The sequence below is a fragment of the Herpailurus yagouaroundi genome, unplaced genomic scaffold (genome assembly GCF_014898765.1).
Source record: "Herpailurus yagouaroundi ecotype Mexico unplaced genomic scaffold, PumYag 198, whole genome shotgun sequence".
Lineage (NCBI taxonomy): Eukaryota > Metazoa > Chordata > Mammalia > Carnivora > Felidae > Herpailurus > Herpailurus yagouaroundi.
The window spans coordinates 13306368-13325205 of NW_024412429.1; the positions used below are offsets into that span (position 1 = coordinate 13306368).

The 18838-nt window shown below is 44.5% G+C and overlaps 1 protein-coding gene across 6 annotated transcripts in view; it reads left to right on the forward strand.

Moving 5' to 3' along the window:
• The window catches only part of CNKSR3 (CNKSR family member 3), an 83953-nt gene that overhangs the window by 36683 nt on the left and 28432 nt on the right, over positions 1 to 18838 (forward strand). For 3 of the 6 annotated variants that reach the window (XM_040448821.1, XM_040448824.1, XM_040448828.1), the window contains exon 2: positions 16068 to 16231. The exons of 1 other annotated variant lie outside the window; for it this stretch is intronic. In XM_040448821.1, coding sequence (XP_040304755.1) covers positions 16068 to 16231 — 164 coding nt within the window. Of the gene's footprint in view, positions 1 to 14317; positions 14619 to 16067; positions 16232 to 17838; positions 17963 to 18838 lie in introns of those variants that run through there. 2 more of the 6 variants (XM_040448823.1, XM_040448826.1) reach the window with 2 other exon arrangements.

Below are 18838 nucleotides of genomic sequence, written 5' to 3' on the forward strand. Positions count from 1 at the left end.
CTAAATAAATATATCTAAATTGGCTCCGATGGAATGGACTCTTTATTCTGGGGCAAATGTCATTCTTTCAGAACTCTGAAACAGAAGACTTCTGTTGATAGTGCCCCGTCTCTCCCAAACTCGAAACAGGCAGGTAGCTGTGAGTTTTGGGGCAGGGTGGGGGTGTTTCGGGAGGGTGGGATAGGAGGTTCCTTGGAAGATGTTTCAGTAGCTGATGTTTCCCTTGAGGACGCAGCTTGGTAACGACTGCCAAGGTTCATGTGGCTTTCAGTGGAAGCAGAGCAGCTGGCCAATCTGTGTTTCCTCTTCGGCAGAACTTCGCCTCCCTCCTCGTTTCCATACTGCCTCCTGTCCCGCTGGCTCTCCCTGGTTGACTCTTCGTCATAGAACAGCACCCCCCACGTTTTCTTCCCCACCGGGAAAAAATAACAAGTAGGGGAGAACAGCTTCCCCGTTTTTCCTTGCTCTCCCCCCCCACCCCCCAGAAGTTCTCGGATCTTTCCCTGAGGGCCAAGCCTGGGCCCCAGACCGCCGAGCCGTGAAGCCTCCGGTTTTGTGGTGTTCCCCAGTTTTCGCAGCATGGCCACTCTCGTGTGTGCTTCTCTAGGGCAGGTGCTGCTGTTTTCGTTTGTGTGTTGAGACGCCAGTCAGTGCACGAGCCCAGTAACTGGCCTGTTCTCCATTCCAGTGAGCACACCGCAGACAGTTGTTTTTCTCTTTTTTCTTTGTTGTTCTGTAGCCTTCAGGATATACGGGGTAGACGTTGACCTGTACCGACAGCGACATTTTCTCTTCTTTGTAGTGTGGTCTCTCTCTGCCTTTGGTTTTTCTGGGATGCTGATGGCATACAGAAGACTCGAAGCGCACTGCCTAATGTTGTGTGTTTTTATCTGGTCCCAGAAAGAGAAAGCTTGCCTCTTTCCTGTTAAAGTTTTTTGAAAAGTAACTTTGAGAAACATAGGGAGAGAGTCCCATGACCTCCGCAGATATTTAATCCTTTAAAGGTGGTCAGATTTCTGGTGCATCACTACCCTCTTATGGTCATAACTGGCCTAAAGGGCCCGTTTCTAGAGCTCCATTCGAAATTGAAAGAACTACAAAAGAATTCTATCTTGATTTCTTAGGAGAAAAGGTGGAGTCCATCTCACCGTGTTTTAGAGTTTAGAGTTACGGGAAACATGGGACACGAGTTGATAATGTCAGGGTATTAGCAACGACCAGTCTGCAGGAGCTCTTAGTTTTCTCATCCGACCTATCCAGGCGGGAGGTCATTTGTCCCTACATTGCCATCACAATTTGCAAAGGTGATTGTAGACAGTAGACTAAGTCAGCTGAAATGACTCGTGTTCTTTCCTGTTATACAAAAGTGTATTTTCCTTAGATCAGTTACAGCATCAGTTACAACGTGGGTGAAGGTTCTGCATTGGAGCACGGAGAGGCAGGATATGGGCATGAAGAGTGCAGACCCTGGTGCCAGCCCCTGGGCTCTGGCTCTGTGTGGCCATGGGTAGGTCACTCGCCCTCATTACCCATCCTCCGCACCACCCCCCTCCCCGCCCACTCTTCATCTTCGAAGTGGGAGGTTAGAGTACACACTCATAGAGATAGGAGGCGGATTAAAGGTTTTAGGGTTTTTTTGAAGTTTATTTATTTACTTTGAGAGAAAAAGAGAGCACTCACAAGCAGGGGAAGGGCAGAGAGAGAGAGAGGAAGAGAGAGAATCCCAAGCAGGCTCCACACTGTCAGCACAGAGCCTGACACAGGGCTCGAACCCACGAACCGTGAGATCATGACCTGAGTCGAAACTGGGAGTTGGATGCTCATCCGACTGAGCCTCCCAGGTGCCCCTAAAGGTTTTATATTTATGTCTTGAAAAGGGAACGTCCATGTAATAAGTGACATTTAACTGTTTGCCATTTTCATATGTGTAATTGTGTATCTTTATTCTTCCCAGTTCTAAGTTTATTTTTCATAAGTTTGTATCACAGAAAACCTGATTTCTTCTCATCGATAGTATTTGGTAAGACATGGGTCGTGTTGTAATTCACATTAAAGCCTTGAGAATTCGAAGCCATCAGGTTTGCAGGTCTTAAGAGCAAACACAGACGTCTCTGAGGTTTTACCTGCATTTGCTCCCAGACCAGGACGTTTCTCATGTAGCATAGGCTTTGTGGCTCATCCAGGGCTTTGACTTTCCTTGGCAGGCTTTTAAAATCTACGCTTGGTACTGTATGTGCATATGAACGTTTCCCCGTGGAGAATTTTCTTTTCTTTGGAAAAGCTCAGACTGCTCTTCAGGTCAGCTCTCTCGCCTTCCCGGGGAGGGAGGGGGAAGAGTGGAGTGGGCAGTGCCCACTTCATGATGAGGAAGGGCTCCGGGGAGGCCCAGGGCGCCACATCTACAGTCAGTCCTAGAGGAGCCAACACAGGACCTGGGTTTTTTTTTTGTTTTTTGTTTTTTGTTTGTTTGTTAAGCGTAATATATCTTTAAAATTCTGCCATAATTCTGGGCTTATACGAACTTATAATATAGTATCTTCAAAAGTACTACTTTTTCATGTCCGTTACTATATACAAATGGTGCCAATTACATGCCCTCTTGAGGGGGAGCTGGCTTTGATATCTGAGCCCTTGACTTTTCTGTCAGCAGGGGGTTGGATGATGCGGGTCTCTTACTGATTTTGAAGATGTAAAGAAGGACGTAGTGTCCTGAGATCACAGAATCTTAGAAATACAGTGCTGGTGGGACCACGGAGTCAACCTGTCTGCCCTTGCCTGTCCACATTGGTGAACGGGTGTGAAGTGATCTGCACGAGGTCCCATAGCTGGCAAGAATAGAGCCCAGGCCTACGTATCTTTCCAGCCCCTGCCCAAGACCAAGGCGACTTTATAAGACAAGAGAGCCTGCGACATGAACATCACTCAAGTAACATACGACGTGGAGGCCCCTAGAGTGTAGTAAAAACTGGGTTTTCTGGAGAACAAGGAGAAAGCTTTAATCGCTCAGGGAACTAGAGCTGACATTCTGTCAAGCCGTAAGTATGGCACAGTTTTGGAAATTTTTGTGTGGAAGAACCTAGAAGATTCTTCCCTTACCACACCGTAAGCTGCAAGGGCCGGGACCTTCTGGTTCTGTTTTCCAGTGGGGAATTTCCGTAGCTCTTGTCACAGGGCGTTAAGGAAAAAATGGGAGCGGGGCGATTCGACAGGTTCGCTACGAAGAGTGTGGCAGGTTGGGGGGATTGTGCGGCCTCATCGGTTTACGCTGCTAAACTCTGGTCTTCATCCTCAACCGGAATTTTCCTCATTTTGTCTCTTCGTCTATTTGAGTGCCTGTTTGGGGCCAGGCAGTGGCCCTGGGCCCTGGCCCCTGCACGCTGCAATGGGGAATCATTCAGACAGGCGTGGTCCCAGCTCTGTGTTGTAGAGAGGGACGGAGGCAAATGAGGACTGATGAACAAGTAAAAACTCAGAAATTTGCTAAGTCTTATGAAGGAAGCCACCAGGATCCACAGGGAAGAACAGGGGTCATTGGGCTGCTTTAGGTCCAGGATCAGCTGGGGCCTCCCTGCGAAGAAGATCATTCTAGGGTGGAGGAACAGCATTCAGGCATGCCCGGGAGTAGAAAGAAGCTTGAGGGCCGGAGGAAGTAAATAAAACCGGTGTCCAGCATGTAGTTGGCGGAGAATTTGGCCAGATGAAGCCGGAGAGGCAGGTAGGAGGCCAACAGACCAGACTGGACTTTGCTGGCTTGGGTTTTTCCTAAGGGCAGTGGGAAGCCAGTAGGGCTTGGAGCAAGGGAATGGCATTTAACTGTGTTGAGAAGGTTTACTGAACCTTCAAAATCTACTACATGAAAGAGGCCAGTCACCAAAAACCATATATTGTATGATTCTATTTATGGGAAATGTCTAGAATCTATTATGTGAAATAGCCAGGCAAATCCATAGACTTAGAAAACAGATTAGTGGTTGACCAGTGGTCAGGGCGGGGGTGGGTGAAACGGAGTGAGTGCTAACGGGTATGGGTTTTTGTTGCAGGGTGGGTTGAAAAGGTACTAAGGTTGGCTATGGTTACGGTTGCATGACTCTGAATCTACCCAAACTCAATGAATTGTGTGAATTCATTGGGTGAATTGTGTGGTCTGAGCATTGTATCTCAATAAAGCTGTCATTTCAAAAATCAGAAAAGACTGACGGTGCCTCACAACAGGCTCCATTGCCCTAGGCAGCTGTCCCCAGTTCAACAGCTGCTTTTGGCTTTTCTCCACCCTCCTTGAATAGAGCATCCCCTTGGCCCCCGTCTCCTGCTACTGTACAAAAAAGCCATCAGCTGCTGATGATGTCAGCTTCTTGCTGTCAGACCTCCAGTTCCATCCATCCCAGACGGGCTTCTGTGTTCCCCTTAACAGTGCTAGACAGGCAATGGTTTAAATCCCCAACACTGCCTCTTATTGGCTGTGTGACTTTAGGTCAGTTATTTAAAAGCTCCCTGAGCCTCAGTTTCTTGTCTTTTTTTTTTTTTTTTTTAAAGAGCTTAAAATTTTTTTTTTCCGCAAACACTTAAAGAGCACTTACTGTGTGCCTGTCATTATGTTGTAAGTGCTTTAAGAATATTTAACATGTTTAATCATCCAGATAACCAGATGACCCCTTGAGGGTAGGTACTGTTATCCTCTCCGTTTTGTAGGTTAAAAAAACCTGAAGCACAGAGAGTTTAAGTAACTTCCCCAAGGTCACACAGCTGGGGAGTAGCAGAACTGAATTCAGGCAGTTTGGCCTCAGAGGCCCTATTCCTTAATTACTCTGCCATGCTGCTGATCCTGGCCTGTAAAATAAGCTTAAGAATAGCCCTTTCCTTGCTTTGTTTACAATTTTTTAGTCTTCAATTACTTGAACATCACTTGTATCTTAGAGCATTTCTGCAGTGCACAGCATGGTACCTGAAACATAGTCTGTGAATTAATGTACCTAATTAAGTCACTTTTCCATTCTTCCATTTCTTCATCAACTACCTTAGACCCCACGAGGATTTGGGTGCCCAGCTGAGGTCTGGGTTCTGCCTTAGCCCTGCCCGTTTTGTTTTTTGTTTTGTTTTGTTTTGTTTCTTTTTTACTGGAACAATGTCCTAGGGAGCCCACTCTTTCATTTTGGGTTCCTCATCAATGGAGTGGCGATAATTATAACCTGGCCAGCATCCTCCCTAGGGTCATTGCGAGGATCAATGAAGTGTTTTGTACATGCAGGTGCTCTGTAAAACGCTCAGCCTCCTGTTAACCCAGGGGCTTAATTTAACACGCTGCCCAGCTGTTTGGACTGTGCACTTTTGAAGTGCTGATGGCTGTGTTAGTAGATGATTAGACAAATGGCAGTTTTTCCCTGGAAATCCTGATGGCCCGGGTGAAAAGGAAGTGGCGAATGTATTGTGTGTTCACCTCTGCATGGGGGAGCTTTTCCCCTGGGCAGTATTGACACTCAAGCAATGGGCAGAGCTGAAGCCCAGCTTCTGGGCCACCACCTGGTCCCTGTGCTAAATTGATTCCCCCCAGAGCTGTCAACTTAAACTTGCTGTGTGTGGTGTGCGGGGAACTACTCAGTTCTTCCTTCCATTCGGCGTAAGCATGCCAGTCACAATAGTTGTAGCCAATGTTTGGTTTTAGAGTAAATCTGATGTATAGTATTGGCAAAATAAGTTGTGTTGGAGGAGGGGAAGAATTACAACTTATATTGAGAAAAGTACATTGTTTTCTCCTCTTAACACGTTACTCCTCCCCGCCCTCCCCACCCCCCAAGCATTCCAGAATTAGATACAACTGTTTGGTTACTGAATTACACCAACCAACCTTGGAAAGTACATTCCCCCCCGGCCGGCCCCGCCCGCCCCCAGAGCGTTGTGGAATCCTGTGTGTTCATCTCTACAACTTGGTTTTGTTTTTAGAATCTGAAAACTTACTTTGCATTCTTTTGCTGAACATCTATGATGTATTTGTATACATATGTATACGCACAGACACATGTCGACATCCTCAGACATGTAAGGCAGCATCAGATTTCTTCCCTGCCCTCAGTGTTACCTTTCATGTTCATGATACTTTTTTTCAGGGGGACAGGCAAGGGAGGAGGACTCAAAGCTGATCATCTCTTTAGACCATCTAGACCCTCGGTTCTTTGGTTGATTCTGATTTGCATCAGAATTTGCATTTGTCAGTTCAGTGATTTAGGTCAGCCTAAGTATTTCCTGAAAAAGATGATTTCAGACAATGCTAACATTTCATTTCCCCTGTCCCCACTCTGGGCACCTCCCTTTGCGCCTGGGCTCAGGGTGCTGAAGGGATGGCCGGATGGGTCCTTTACACAGTGTTAAGGTTGCGCTGGAGCTGTGGGCGGGGGGAGGGGGGGAAGGGGGGGTTGCGGTGAGACAGGGTCAGATTGCAGGGCCTACAACTTTGACGCAGAGTTTCCTGGTGCAAATTGCCAGCTGGAAGGCATTACTTACCAGTGCAGAAACCTCAAATGAGGGCAGGCCGTTTACTTGACTGTTTTCTGGGTAACTTGAATCCTTGAACTGAGGTAGTCTTTCTATTTTTACTTCCTTAAATTATCCTGGCATGGATATATTTGCTATTTCCAAGTTCTTTTTCGGTAACGGATTGTCTGCGTGTGTAGTGAAACCCGAAGAGTGGTTGTTTCTCGGTTCCATTTTCTGATGTCTTTGGGGTGACATAAGTCCTAGAAGGCATTAGTTCCCGGCAAGAAAGCTGGGTTTGCTTTAGAAACAAAATACTGACTGCCCTCTGCTCTCCGTGTTGTTGCTTCTTGTAAGAAATTGAGGCTTGGGTTTGTTGCTATGTATTTGGTGCCTCTTTAGTGATGTGTGGACCAGCTTTTCCCACATGGTTAAGAGCACAAATTTTTATTTTGTCTTCAGCACTATTGTGCGTTAAGCTTGCTACTCTAAAAAATGCCCAGGAGCGTATCCCTCCCCCTCAAGATCACTTGCTCCATTCCATAAATACAGTGGAAGAGCTTGGTTGGTTCTTAACTGGCCTTCCAGGGCTCTCATTGCTGGCTCTTTCCATGTGTTTGGATTTCCTGCAGCTTCTGCTTTGAAGGCAGTAGAGGCCTCAGCAATGGCTTCATAGGCTCAGACTCTAATCAGGGCAGAAAACCTCACAGCATCTTTCCCCAAGACCAAGTTCATTCACTTGATAATTATTTTAGCTCTGAGGATGTTTGAGATTGAAGTTTCTGGGCAGTTTATTTCCTTCTTCATACTCTGCTATGGTAAATGAAGGTAACTCATACTAGTTCAGATACTCGTAGGCCTGGAAGGAACTGAGAGATCTTCTGATCCAGTTCTCAGATGTTGTGTTGTGGTACCCTTTCTTCACATTGCATTGAACCAGAAACCTGGCAAGATGACTGAGAAAATCAGAGCTGTGAGTGGTAGGGTGGGTGTCAGTTCGTTCTTTCTTTCTTTCTTTCTTTCTTTCTTTCTTTCTTTCTTTCTTTCAGAAGTGTTATTTATTTACTTAGTGCGTGAGAGCGAGTATGAGTGGGGGAGGGATAGAGAGGGAGACAGAGAATCCCAGGAGGGCTCCACGCTGTCAGCACAGAGCTGGAAGCGGGGCTCAAACTCACAAACTGTGAGATCATGACCTGAGCTGAGATCAAGAGTGGGACACTTGAGTAACTGAGCCCCCCCCAGGCGCCCCTGGGTGTCTGTTCTGATCAAAGCCAGCTCATCCATGTGTGAGGAGCCCAAGCACTGGGAGTAAGTGGTTTCTAGCCAGTATAACGCAGTAAGGCCATGGAGTAAAGCCACAATGAGCCCTTGGCTGTCAGAGGCTGTGGGGAGGGAACTGACCAGCAAAGGGAACTTTTTTGGGGTGATGGAAATGTTTATATCATGGCTGTGATATGGTTACAAGACTCTCTGTATCTGCTGAAACTCACCAGGTTGTACCCTAAAAATTGGTGAGTTTTAGTAAGTGGTCTCCTAAAGCATGTTTAGGATTTTTTTATAGGGGAGGGGAGGTGATACCTTCTCTGTTGTTAATTCAGTGTAATTCTATAAAATGACTCTTTGAAAAATATAAAAAGAAAAGAAAAAACCAGATTCACTTAAATCCTGGTCGAGTCTATTTCTCCACTTGGCAGATTTATCATCACTTTGTACTCGTCACTGCTGTTAGTTATACCAAGGGTTGGTAGAGGTCCAGGTAGTAAATATTTTAGGCCTTGTGGGCCGTTCGGTCTCAGTCACACCACTTAGTTCTGTCACTGTAGCGTGAAAGCAGCCAGAGGCAGCATGTAAGTGAAAGACTGGCTGTGTTCCCATAAAACTTGACTTACAAAACCCGGCAGTGGGCCGAATCTGGCCCGTGAGCTGTGTTGGCTAACCTGTGAGTTGACGCTTTTGTTCTTTTTGGAGAAACTCCACAAAAGGGGCATTTTCTACATTCTCACCGGAAGGACAAATGTCCTAGGAAAGTGGGAGTCTAGGGAAGTTTGGAAGAGGACAGACCCTCCAGGGCTTAGCCATGAGACGCTCCCGGACTTGGATCTGTGAAGGGTAGGGTGGTTTTGCTTACACGGAATTTTGGAGGGCGAATTAGGAGGAAGAATTGTGGAGGAAGAGAGGACCGAGCGTGGCAGCCCATTTCTAGATTACCGTAGAAACCTAGGCGGGCGAGTTTAGCTGCGACAGTGACATGGGATGGAGGGGACCTTTTGAAGGGATATTATAAAACTTAACATAAGAAATAGACATTTCCAAAGGAAAAGTTAAAGATTAAAACATTGAAAAAAAATCGAAAGGCAAATTGTGATTCTTTGTTAACAGGGAATGTGATACCATTTCAAGTGATTCTCATTAGATCTGATCATCATTGCTTAGCGACGTCAAGTCTACCGTTTTTTTATTTAATTAATCAATTATTTTCATGTAAAAAAAATTTTCAGTTTACTTATTTTTGAGAGAGAGAGAGAGAGAGAGAGAGACACGGGTGTGGGGAGGAAATAAGCAGGGGAGGGCCAGAGCAAGAGGGAGACACAGAAGCAGGCTCCAGGCTCTGAGCAGTCAGCACAGAGCCCGATGCGGGGCTCGAATCCATGAACCACGAGAACATGACCTGACCCAAAGTTGGACACTCAACTGACTGAGTCACCCAGGCACCCCTACTTATTTATTTTTTAATGTTTGTTTATTTTTGAGAGAGAGAGAGAGACAGAGTGCGATCAGGAGAGGGGCAGAGAGAGAGGGAGACGCAGAATCTGAAGCAGGTTCCAGGCTCTAAGCTGTCAGCGCAGAGCCTGATGCAAGGCTTGAACCCCCGGACCACGAGATCACGACCTGAGTGGAAGGATGCTTAACCATCTGAGCCACCCAGGTGCCCCAACACTGGTTGTAGTTTTGATTCTCTAGGGAAGGCCAGTCAGTCAAGGGCCTGTCCAACCAGGCAAAAAGAATTCCTCAATCCTTTAAAATTATAGAGCTGAAAGTCATCACACTCCTGTGTTTCAAACGTGGTGTTACTGTCTAAACTCAGATTGCTATATTTAAACCAGTTTTATCAGCTACTTTTAAAATTAAGGCCTGCAGACTTCAACAAAACAAGGGTGACAAAAGAAAGTCATTCCAAAGGGATATGGTTGGATGGCTCACTTCCTAAAAGGACACTTGGAAGTCCCACCAGTACATCATGCTTCTGAATTTTGGCATGCTCTGATTAGTTTTGCTTCATTAATTGTATTATGCCCATCGAGAAGCCAACCATATTGAGTTTTTTTGAATCCTTAGCAAAGGGCCACGTTTGGGAGACATTATGACATATTGGATCAGGAGGGTCAGCAAGATGGGAAGGCAGAGGAGCTTTGATGTCAGGTCTTTACTGTTTAATGTTTTTAAAAGTGTTGAGAATTCTAAGAATATTTTAATTAGGTATAAACGTATCACCCAAGTCTGGTTTCCTTTCCTCTGGTTCAGATCGTGGAGAACTGACCTCTTCCTAAGCCCTCATCTCCTTCATAGTGGAACGCCTTGCATGTTAATTCAATGAATGAAATTGAATTTGTGTGATCTGTAATTGATTCTCCTGGTTGAGGAACCTAGTGTACCCGATTCTGTTTGAATCATCTGTCACTTGTGGCCCTCAAAAGTCCTGACTGAGACACGAGCTTATAACTTTAGTTGAACCAATTTCTGAATCAGACAAAACAAAACCCTCTGGCTAAAACATGCTTCAGTGATCAAAGGTACTGTATGTAAAATGCTGTAAGACCACTCTGTATTTGTGGAATTACAGTTTTTGCTGACTTGAGCATAGGCCAAAAGCATAGCCACTGAACAGTCCTTCCAGTGGGCCGCGTGTACAGAAAGAGGGTGATGTAGCCCATGATCTGACTTTAGTCTCCTACAGAAAATAGGAAGAGAATAGCTCTACATTTTTTGTGATGGAACATTTCCTCTAACTTCTTAATCTTCCTATACACAGGCCTTGCCACCTTTTAGAGAGATTAATTAAGAAAAAATAATTCTTAGTATGGGACAATGATTCTTTATCCTTAAGGTAGAAATGACCTTCTTTAATCCTGAAACATTGAGACTTGAAGCAAATACCTGTAGATACCACAGTCCGTAGTTTCCTTATCTTTAGTTACTCACCTCCATGGGAAAATAAAATCAGGTGGCTTGTACGTTGGTGTGACATTAATATTTTTGTGAAGTTCTTTGTCTTTCTTCACGCATTCACTTACTTATTTCACAAATGTTGTCAAGTGCCAGCAATGTTCTAGATGCTGGGGGCCAAACAATGAACAAAAGGAAACCTCTGCTTTCATGGGGCTTATGTTCTGATGTCCATCAGAAAACACTTTTAGGTGGAATCGATGATTATGGCAGGCTCCCGTCTTTGGGAATACCTTCCAGGAGAGATGATAATGTGGGCTGTTGAGATCCCATCTCCAATTTACAGTGTTCCCGAGGGGGTGCTATCTACGCCTTTGGGGTTTCTCTGTCTCTCTGGCAACTTTTATTCTGAACACTTAGGAAAGTGAGGACCTGAATAAATCACATCTTTGTATTTAACAATATTTATAGAGTATTTATTGTGTGCTTCGTGGTGTTCTAAGCCCATTTATAAATATTAACATTTCATTTTCATTGCAGATCCGTGCAGTAGGCAGTGCTTTCTTTTATCCCTGTTTTACAGGGGACTGAGTAACTTGCTCCTGTGGCAAGAAGTGGGACTCGTATTGGTGCTCAGGCTCTTAACCATGGCCCCGTCTCGGTCTACATCTAGGGCGAGAGGTTTCTTTTTTTCCTTTTCACGTGTGGGATTTCTTTGAACATTTGAGTGTTTACTGCCAGACCTGGTGACAGCAGAGGGACGCTGGGCCTCTCCTTCCTTCTCCTTCTTGGTTCTTCCACATCGAGTTATGTGCTTAATTTGTGTAACTGGAATGTGTTTGATCTAATTTTATTTAATTACGTGTTTGTTTCGGTGCTGCTAGACATTCTGTAAGTTCCTCGAAGCAAGGAACTGGCAAACAGGTACGTGCGACAAATAGATTAAAGTGGATCTTGCAAATTGTAAAACGATTAGACCAGTTTACTTGAGTTGGGGATTTTCCCCTCCTCTGTGGGGCTGTGTCGTATTTCATTTAGCTGTTTGCGAATGTTTGTATTCTGATCAGTGGGATAACTGAAGAATAGGCCATAACATGTTGGAATAATAAAGCTGGGGCAACATTATTTAAAATCTAGCATATTCAGGGGCACCTGGGTGGCTCAGACGGTTAAGTGTCCAGCTTTGTCTCAGGTCATGATCTTGTGGTTTGTGAAGTCGAGCCCCGCGTCGGGCTCTGTGCTGACAGCTGGGAGCCTGGATCCTGTTTCGGATTCTGTGTCTCTTTCTCTCTCTGCTCCTCCCCTGCTCGTACTCTGTCTCTCTCTCAAAAATAAATTAACATTAATTTTTTTTTTTTAATCTAGCCTATTCAACATATGTGTTCCTTGAAAAGAAGTCTTTTTGCCACTATAGAAACTGTTTTTAGGTAGGTGGCAACATGCTATTCCTTCTTGATAATTCTTCTACATGTCGGGGATCTTTGGATTATTTGAGGTCAGGTCCCGTATATTCCCTCAGAATCCTCAAGGACACTCTGGCTCCCTTTTCAGGGAAATGTTCTGTATTCTGCATCCTTCAAGTTCTCAGTCTCTGATCATACATGCAGCGTTTGTCCTACCAGGACCCCACATGGGCCCTTCCATCTCCGCTTTCTCTGTGTCCAAAATATTTCCTCAGGCTCTAAAGCTACTTCTGAAATCCTGTTTCTCCAGTGAAACTTTCCAGTTAATTAAAAGAGAAATCTGGCCTCACCTTTATATCAACTTATTATTCAGGGATAAAGTTTAACCAGCATCTATGATACATGGCTTCTTCACTTTAATTTTAATGGACGCATTTATTCTGTGCATGGAAACTGACACGAGTCTCTGTTTTATGCTTATATTTTAAGCAGTGGACTTGCTTGGCACAGTAAACATGAATTTCAGTTCTGCTGGTCCTTGGTCGTTTGTTTTGCTTAAGAAAGAGTTTATGATCGCTTCTCGGCCTTTTGGCTAAGATTAAGTGAAGAAAGAGTTTATGACCTGTGGATGAATATGAAATAAAACGCTGTTACATTTGTGTGGGTTTTGTTGGGGCTGCCGTAGAAAAGTACCAGAGACCGGGTAATGAAACGACAGAAATGTATTCACTCGCAGCTCTAGAGCCTGAAGTCTGAGATAACGGCGTTGGCAGGGTTGACTTCTTTTGCAGCCGTGCTCCTTGACTTTCTTCCCCCTGTGTCTTCACTAGGCCTTCCCTCCATGTGTGTCTTCTCTATAAGGACACCAGTCATACTGGATAAAGGACCATCCTGATGATCTCATTTTGACATAATCACATCTTTAAAGCTTTGTCTCCAAATACATTCACTTTCTGAGCACTCAGGGTTAGGACCTCAACGTATAATTTTGGTGCAACACAATTCAGCCATAACGAAGTTTAAATGTATAACATAGTTGTCCTAAACTTTGATGATCATTAAAACAAAAATTGTCTTTAAATTTTAAAAATAGGCAAAGGGAGAGGACATCCTGAAGGACAGGAGATTGTAGGATGTTGGTTGTGATCTGGCTTAGAACTGGCTAAGTGATTTTGGGTGAAATTCATAGTAGTTAAGACTTTTGTTCGTACTTTCCAACTGTTTGGATTCAATGACAGTACCTTCTAAGTACCTCTAAGATGTTGTGATTCTCTCTTAATAACTGTTTGCAATTACAGTAAAACTTTGGTTGGCGAGCATAATTTGTTCCACAAACATGATTGCAATCCAAAGCACTTGTATATCAAAGCGAATTTCAAGAACCATTGGTTCAGTTGTGATCATGTGATATTTGGAATCACGTGCGACTTGTATTGCAAGACATCGCTGGCTTTTCAAATGAAAATTTATTAGAAATGTTTGCTCATTGGGGCGCTGGGGTGGCTCAGTTGGTTAAGCGTCTGACTTCGGCTCAGGTCACGATCTCATGGTTTGTGAGTTCGAGCCCTGCATCGGGCTCTGTGCTGACAGCTCAGAGCCTGGAGCCTACCTTGGGTTCTGTCTCCTTCTCTCTCTGCCCCTCCCCACACGTGCTCTGTTTCTCTGTCTCTCAAAAATAAATAAATGTAAAAAAAATTAAAAAAAAAATGTTTGCTCATCTTGCGGAACACTTGCAAAACAAGTTACTCGCAATCCAGCGTGTTACTGTAGACCCTACTGCTTATTTAGGAAGATGCTTGGAGAGGAATTTTTATAACTCCGTGTTTCCTGGGGGGAATGTTGAAGAGCAGAGCTTGTGTCAAATGGGCCTTGATTTGAATTCCAGGCCTTTCCTTCTATAGCAAAGCTGAAGAAAATGACTATAGAAATCCTTCTCTTGGCATCTTACCAGCCGTGTGGCTGTGGACGGGTTTTGTAGCTCCCTTGTGCCCTAAAGTTAGTCATCTATAAATTGGGAGTAGAGGTGTTAGGAGGCTCTCCTTAGGTCTTGGCGCTGTTGTTCACTGCAGATAGATACTGCCCATCTGCAGATGGCCCTGGGTGGCAGGGTGCTGGGATGCAGCCCAGGGGCAGGGGGGCACATCGGTCTCCATACCTGCTGACTTGCGTGGCCTCCACTGCCTGTCTGACTCACGTGCCACAATGGCCACTTGTGACTCGAGGCTGTCAAAGTGGAGCTGGGTTTGTTTATGTCACTGTCCCTAACCTCGCTTGCTGTGTGATGGAGCCCCTTGGCTAGATAGGTGTCACTTGAGGGAAGACGGGTGGGTTCCAGCTGGTTACCAGAAAATAATTTTTTCTTACCTCCTCTTCCTGTATTTGGTAGTCCCAAATGGTTCTAAGGACATTGGTCTTCTTTTCATGTCTTACCAGGAGGTAAATGGTGAAAGTTTACGGGGCAGAGGTATCATTTAGCTTAGCACATCAGCTTTTAAGATCCATAGATGACGTTAGTGTTGCCAAAAGCAAGTGCTGCGCCTTGTGTCTCCTTTTCCTAGTCCAAAGTACCCATGTGGCAGAACTTTGGTGAGGGGTCAATGAAATAATTGCGTGTGTATGTGTGTGCGTGCACACGTGTGTGTGTGTGTGTGTGTGTGTGTATTTGAGGGTGACCGAGCACAGCAGTGTGCTTTCCACATATTTTATTCTAGTTAAATTGAATTTTCACCCTTTGTGTTGGGATTGATTTATATAAGCCTCATTGTTGGAAACACTCAGGGTGGCTTTTATTATTAGGCTTGAATAGACCAATTGATTCAGTATAAAATTTTATTCCAGTAAAACCACTGAAACAAGTTGACCAGAAAGTTCTCTATACAAGAATAAAGAAACCCAAGTTTTGTGAGGCTTACCTATTTTAGTCATTATGTAAGAACATTGGGGCTCCTGGGTGGCTCAGTCATTTGAGCATTCGGTTTCTTGATTTCAGCTCAGGTGTTTATCCCACACTTGTGAGATCGAGCTGAGCTCTGTGCTCTGCATGGAGCCTGCTTGGGATTCTCCCTCCCCATCCCAAGCACACACCCTATCTGTCTCTATCTCTCTCTCTCAAAAAACAAAACAAACAAACAAACAAAACATTAAAATACAACTCTGTTGACAGTACTATTCGACCTGGAAAAATTCCCGTAAGCTACCCCTTTTAATTAACATTGCCTTTCTCTGGTACCACTGCTGGTATTTTCTCCTTTGGATTCTGTATTCGTGAGAACTTTTTCAGTCGCAAGGCGCAGAAACCCAACACAAACAAGCTTAAGCTAGAAAGGGGATTTAGTTCAGTTTAAGTGAAAAATTGTAGGGGTAGAATTACCTTTAAGCAGGGTTACATCCAGTGGCATATAGCATATTATTGGAGCATTTTCTTCTTCTCAAATGGATGTATTTTTAGGAAACTGATCAGAAAAAAGCCAGCATCCCCAAAGTTATATCCTTATGACTTCCAGCCGGAAAGGAAGAACTTCTCTCTTCCTGTGTCCATATACCAAGTATCAAGGAAGATTTTGATTGGTTTTGCTTGGTCATCCTTGAACCTGTAACTGGCTGGTGGGTAGAATGTTGTGGCCAACCGCTGTGGCAAAGCATCTTGATTGGCAAGTCCATGGGATCACACGGGCTGGGAGACAGATGGACAATCTCCAAAGGAAGACTGCTTAACAAATATCTAGTCCACATAACTCGCATTTCCAAGTCAGCAAGGGTTTAGTGTTTATTCTTTTAGTTGAGAGGGAATGGGAAGGTAACCGTCGTAAAATTGTGCCGAATCCATTTGAAAATTTAAGCTGCACGTTGCACATCTGTTTGAGATGAGAAGATGAGGACACACCTGAAAAGTGTCCCTCGGGTGGGGTATACATTGTGTAAACAGTCAGATAGTTGGGGCATAGTTGGCGATTCCTGAAGTTCATTTAAAGGTGGGCAGTTTTTTGAGTAAAGGCAACAAAATGGCAATAATGGACTTCTGCCTTCTTTTGGTAGGGCTAGATGATTGCCTGCAGCAGTATGTTCACAAGTTCGAACGGGAGAAGATAAACGGAGAGCAGCTGCTGCAGATTTCCCATCAGGATCTTGAAGAGCTGGGGGTCACGCGAATTGGACACCAGGAACTCGTGTTGGAGGCTGTCGACCTTCTCTGTGCACTGGTTGGTTCAAGAGATCTGTGCCATGATGACGTTCTTTAGAACCTTATTGTCTTAAATCTTCAATGTTTGTGATTTAGAATCATTTTCTTATTTATTTGTTTAGACAGTGAGAGAAAGCAGGAGTGCACTCGAGAGGGGGAGGGGCAGAAAGAAGGAGGGGGGGGAGAGAGAGAGAGAATCCTGAGCAGGCTTTGCACTTCGAGCACAGATCCTGATGCTGGGCTCAAACGCACAAACCACGAGATTGTGCCCTGAGCCGGAACCAAGAGTCAGGTGCTTAACCTCCTGAGCCACCCAGGTGCCTCCATTTTCTTAATGATCCATTGAAATGAAACGTGAGCTGAAGATAACCTAAAAAGGAAGAAAAGAAATCATGTTCTAGATAAAGAGGTGGCAAACTGTGGCCTACACGTTAAATCTAGCCCACCATGTTTGTAAATAAAGTTTTATTGGCACACAGCCATGACCGTTCGTTTATTTGTGGTCTGTGGCTGCTTTCATGCTTTCAGGGGACCGTGTGGCCCCCGCAAGTCCAATATATTTATTGTCTTGCCCTTTAAGAAGAAATCTGCCTGTCACAGAAACTGAGTTTGCCTTTTACAGAAAAAAATCTGTTAGTTTTCTTATCTTCTGTGGAGAATAAAACACTGGAGATAATCCTGAATGAAAATATCATGTTCTAAGCTGAAGTGAGATACAGGTTCTGATTTCATGTGTGCTTTTGGTACTATCAACAGCTTTTTTATGTTTCACAGGTATTTGTGATCTTTAAATAACTGATGTGTTTGCTCGTAGTAGTCAGCCTGCGGAGTGGTAACTAGAAGGGAAAAAATGTGAACTTTGGTACCCTTTGCAGATGATTGAGCTTTGACTTGCACATTGAGTTAAATCCTGCCAGGTTCTGACTCTTGCACTACACCCGTGGCCGCCCGAGCAGCTGTTTTAGGTGTGGGATGACAACACCTGTGAGGACATTGTGTTTCCACACTGGTTGCCACACGGTGGGGATCCACGTGTGTCCGTTAGGATGCTGTGTGAAGGATGCAGCGCCCCAAACTGTCAGGATTTGGACCCAGGCCGCAGCATTCAGTCTGGGTTAAGTAATGCTGTGAACCTGAGCCAGGGGTATATACAATGACATCACTGAGAACGGTGGGGAAGAATGTTCCCGATGATTCTGCCATTGCTGGTCTGCGTTCCGTTGATTATATAACTCTTACTGTGCTGTGCATGTTCTTCTTCTTAAAATGGACAGAGCTTTGTCTCCTGCTCTGAGATGCGCTGCTCTTGTTTACGAAACTAACGGGGAAATTATTTGTGGTTGATAAATGAGCTGCCACCGGGGAGACGCTGTGGCCAAGTGGTGTGAATGTTGGCCTGGAAGGCAGGCGTTTTGCATTCTGATCCTGCCTCTGCGACACACTCCTCGCTCTGCGACCTCCAGGGAAACGGTGGTGTCTGTTTTCCCCATCTGTACAGTAACCCTCCCTAGATGCGGCTGCACACTAACGTGCGTTCTGCATGGCCCAGAAGATGTCTTAGAGTCTTGTTTGTTCTTAAAGCTGCATTTTTTTTTTTTTTTTATACAGGGCAGCTTGTTTGAGTTTACTTTTGTTACGCTTTCTGGGAAGATCACTTTTCCATCTTTTCTGCTAAATGGATTTGTCTCTTTCAACTTGAAGGAAGGGGTTTGAGGACAGGCAAATTACTTTGCAGTCCACAATAGGAGAGGTAAGGAGGAAGGGTCTGTTAGAGGCACACGGTGCACAGCAAGCTGGATAATAAACCTAACAGCTGCCTCTCTTTGCTTTTGCCCCTTCCCTACCTCTTAAAATATTGGATAAAATGAACAAAGCTGGACAAATGCCAGAACCTAAAGCTGCATTTTATCTCCTACAATTTCCTTCTAATTTCCTTTGTAGACAAAGTTTGACCTCAGACTCCTTCTGGACATGCCTTCTGCAGTGGAGTGCTGGTGAATGCATTTGACAGGAGGGTGATAGGAGAGTTCTCAAATGAGGGTGCCTTTTCCGGTTTGGGGAGGGTTTTAGAGAGCTTTATTAAAATAGCTTTTCATCTTGCTGTAATTTCCCCTTTAAATGTTCTTATTGTAATGCATATATTAATTATACTATCTATTTAATCCATTTATACTGTATAGATCTTTGTATATATAAATTGGTCATAATTTTTTGCCTTGAACAACTCCTCCCTTGGGCAGTTAATGTATATTTGCAGTTGGCCCTGAGGTTGTATAAAAGAGGTTGTCATGTAAACTGAGTTTAGTGGATGTTGGTTTTGTGATAGACAGGAAATGAAGAGAATTTAGAAGAAAGGGGGAGGAAAAAACAAAACCACTGGAAAATTCTGGAAGGAACAGGGCAGATAGAATGGATAAAAACCAAAAACTAGCGAACAGCTGTTGGTAAAGATTCCAGAACTGGTGAGCAGATGGCCCACAGATAGGTGGTCATGGATAGAGAGCAAGGGAGGGAACGCCACTGTCTTTTACAAGTGACTGGTATCGTGAGGTAGAACCAAGATCACTCTCGGGATTGAATTCAGAGTCTGGGCCCAATTTTTCTCTACCTGTCAGGGGCAGACTCT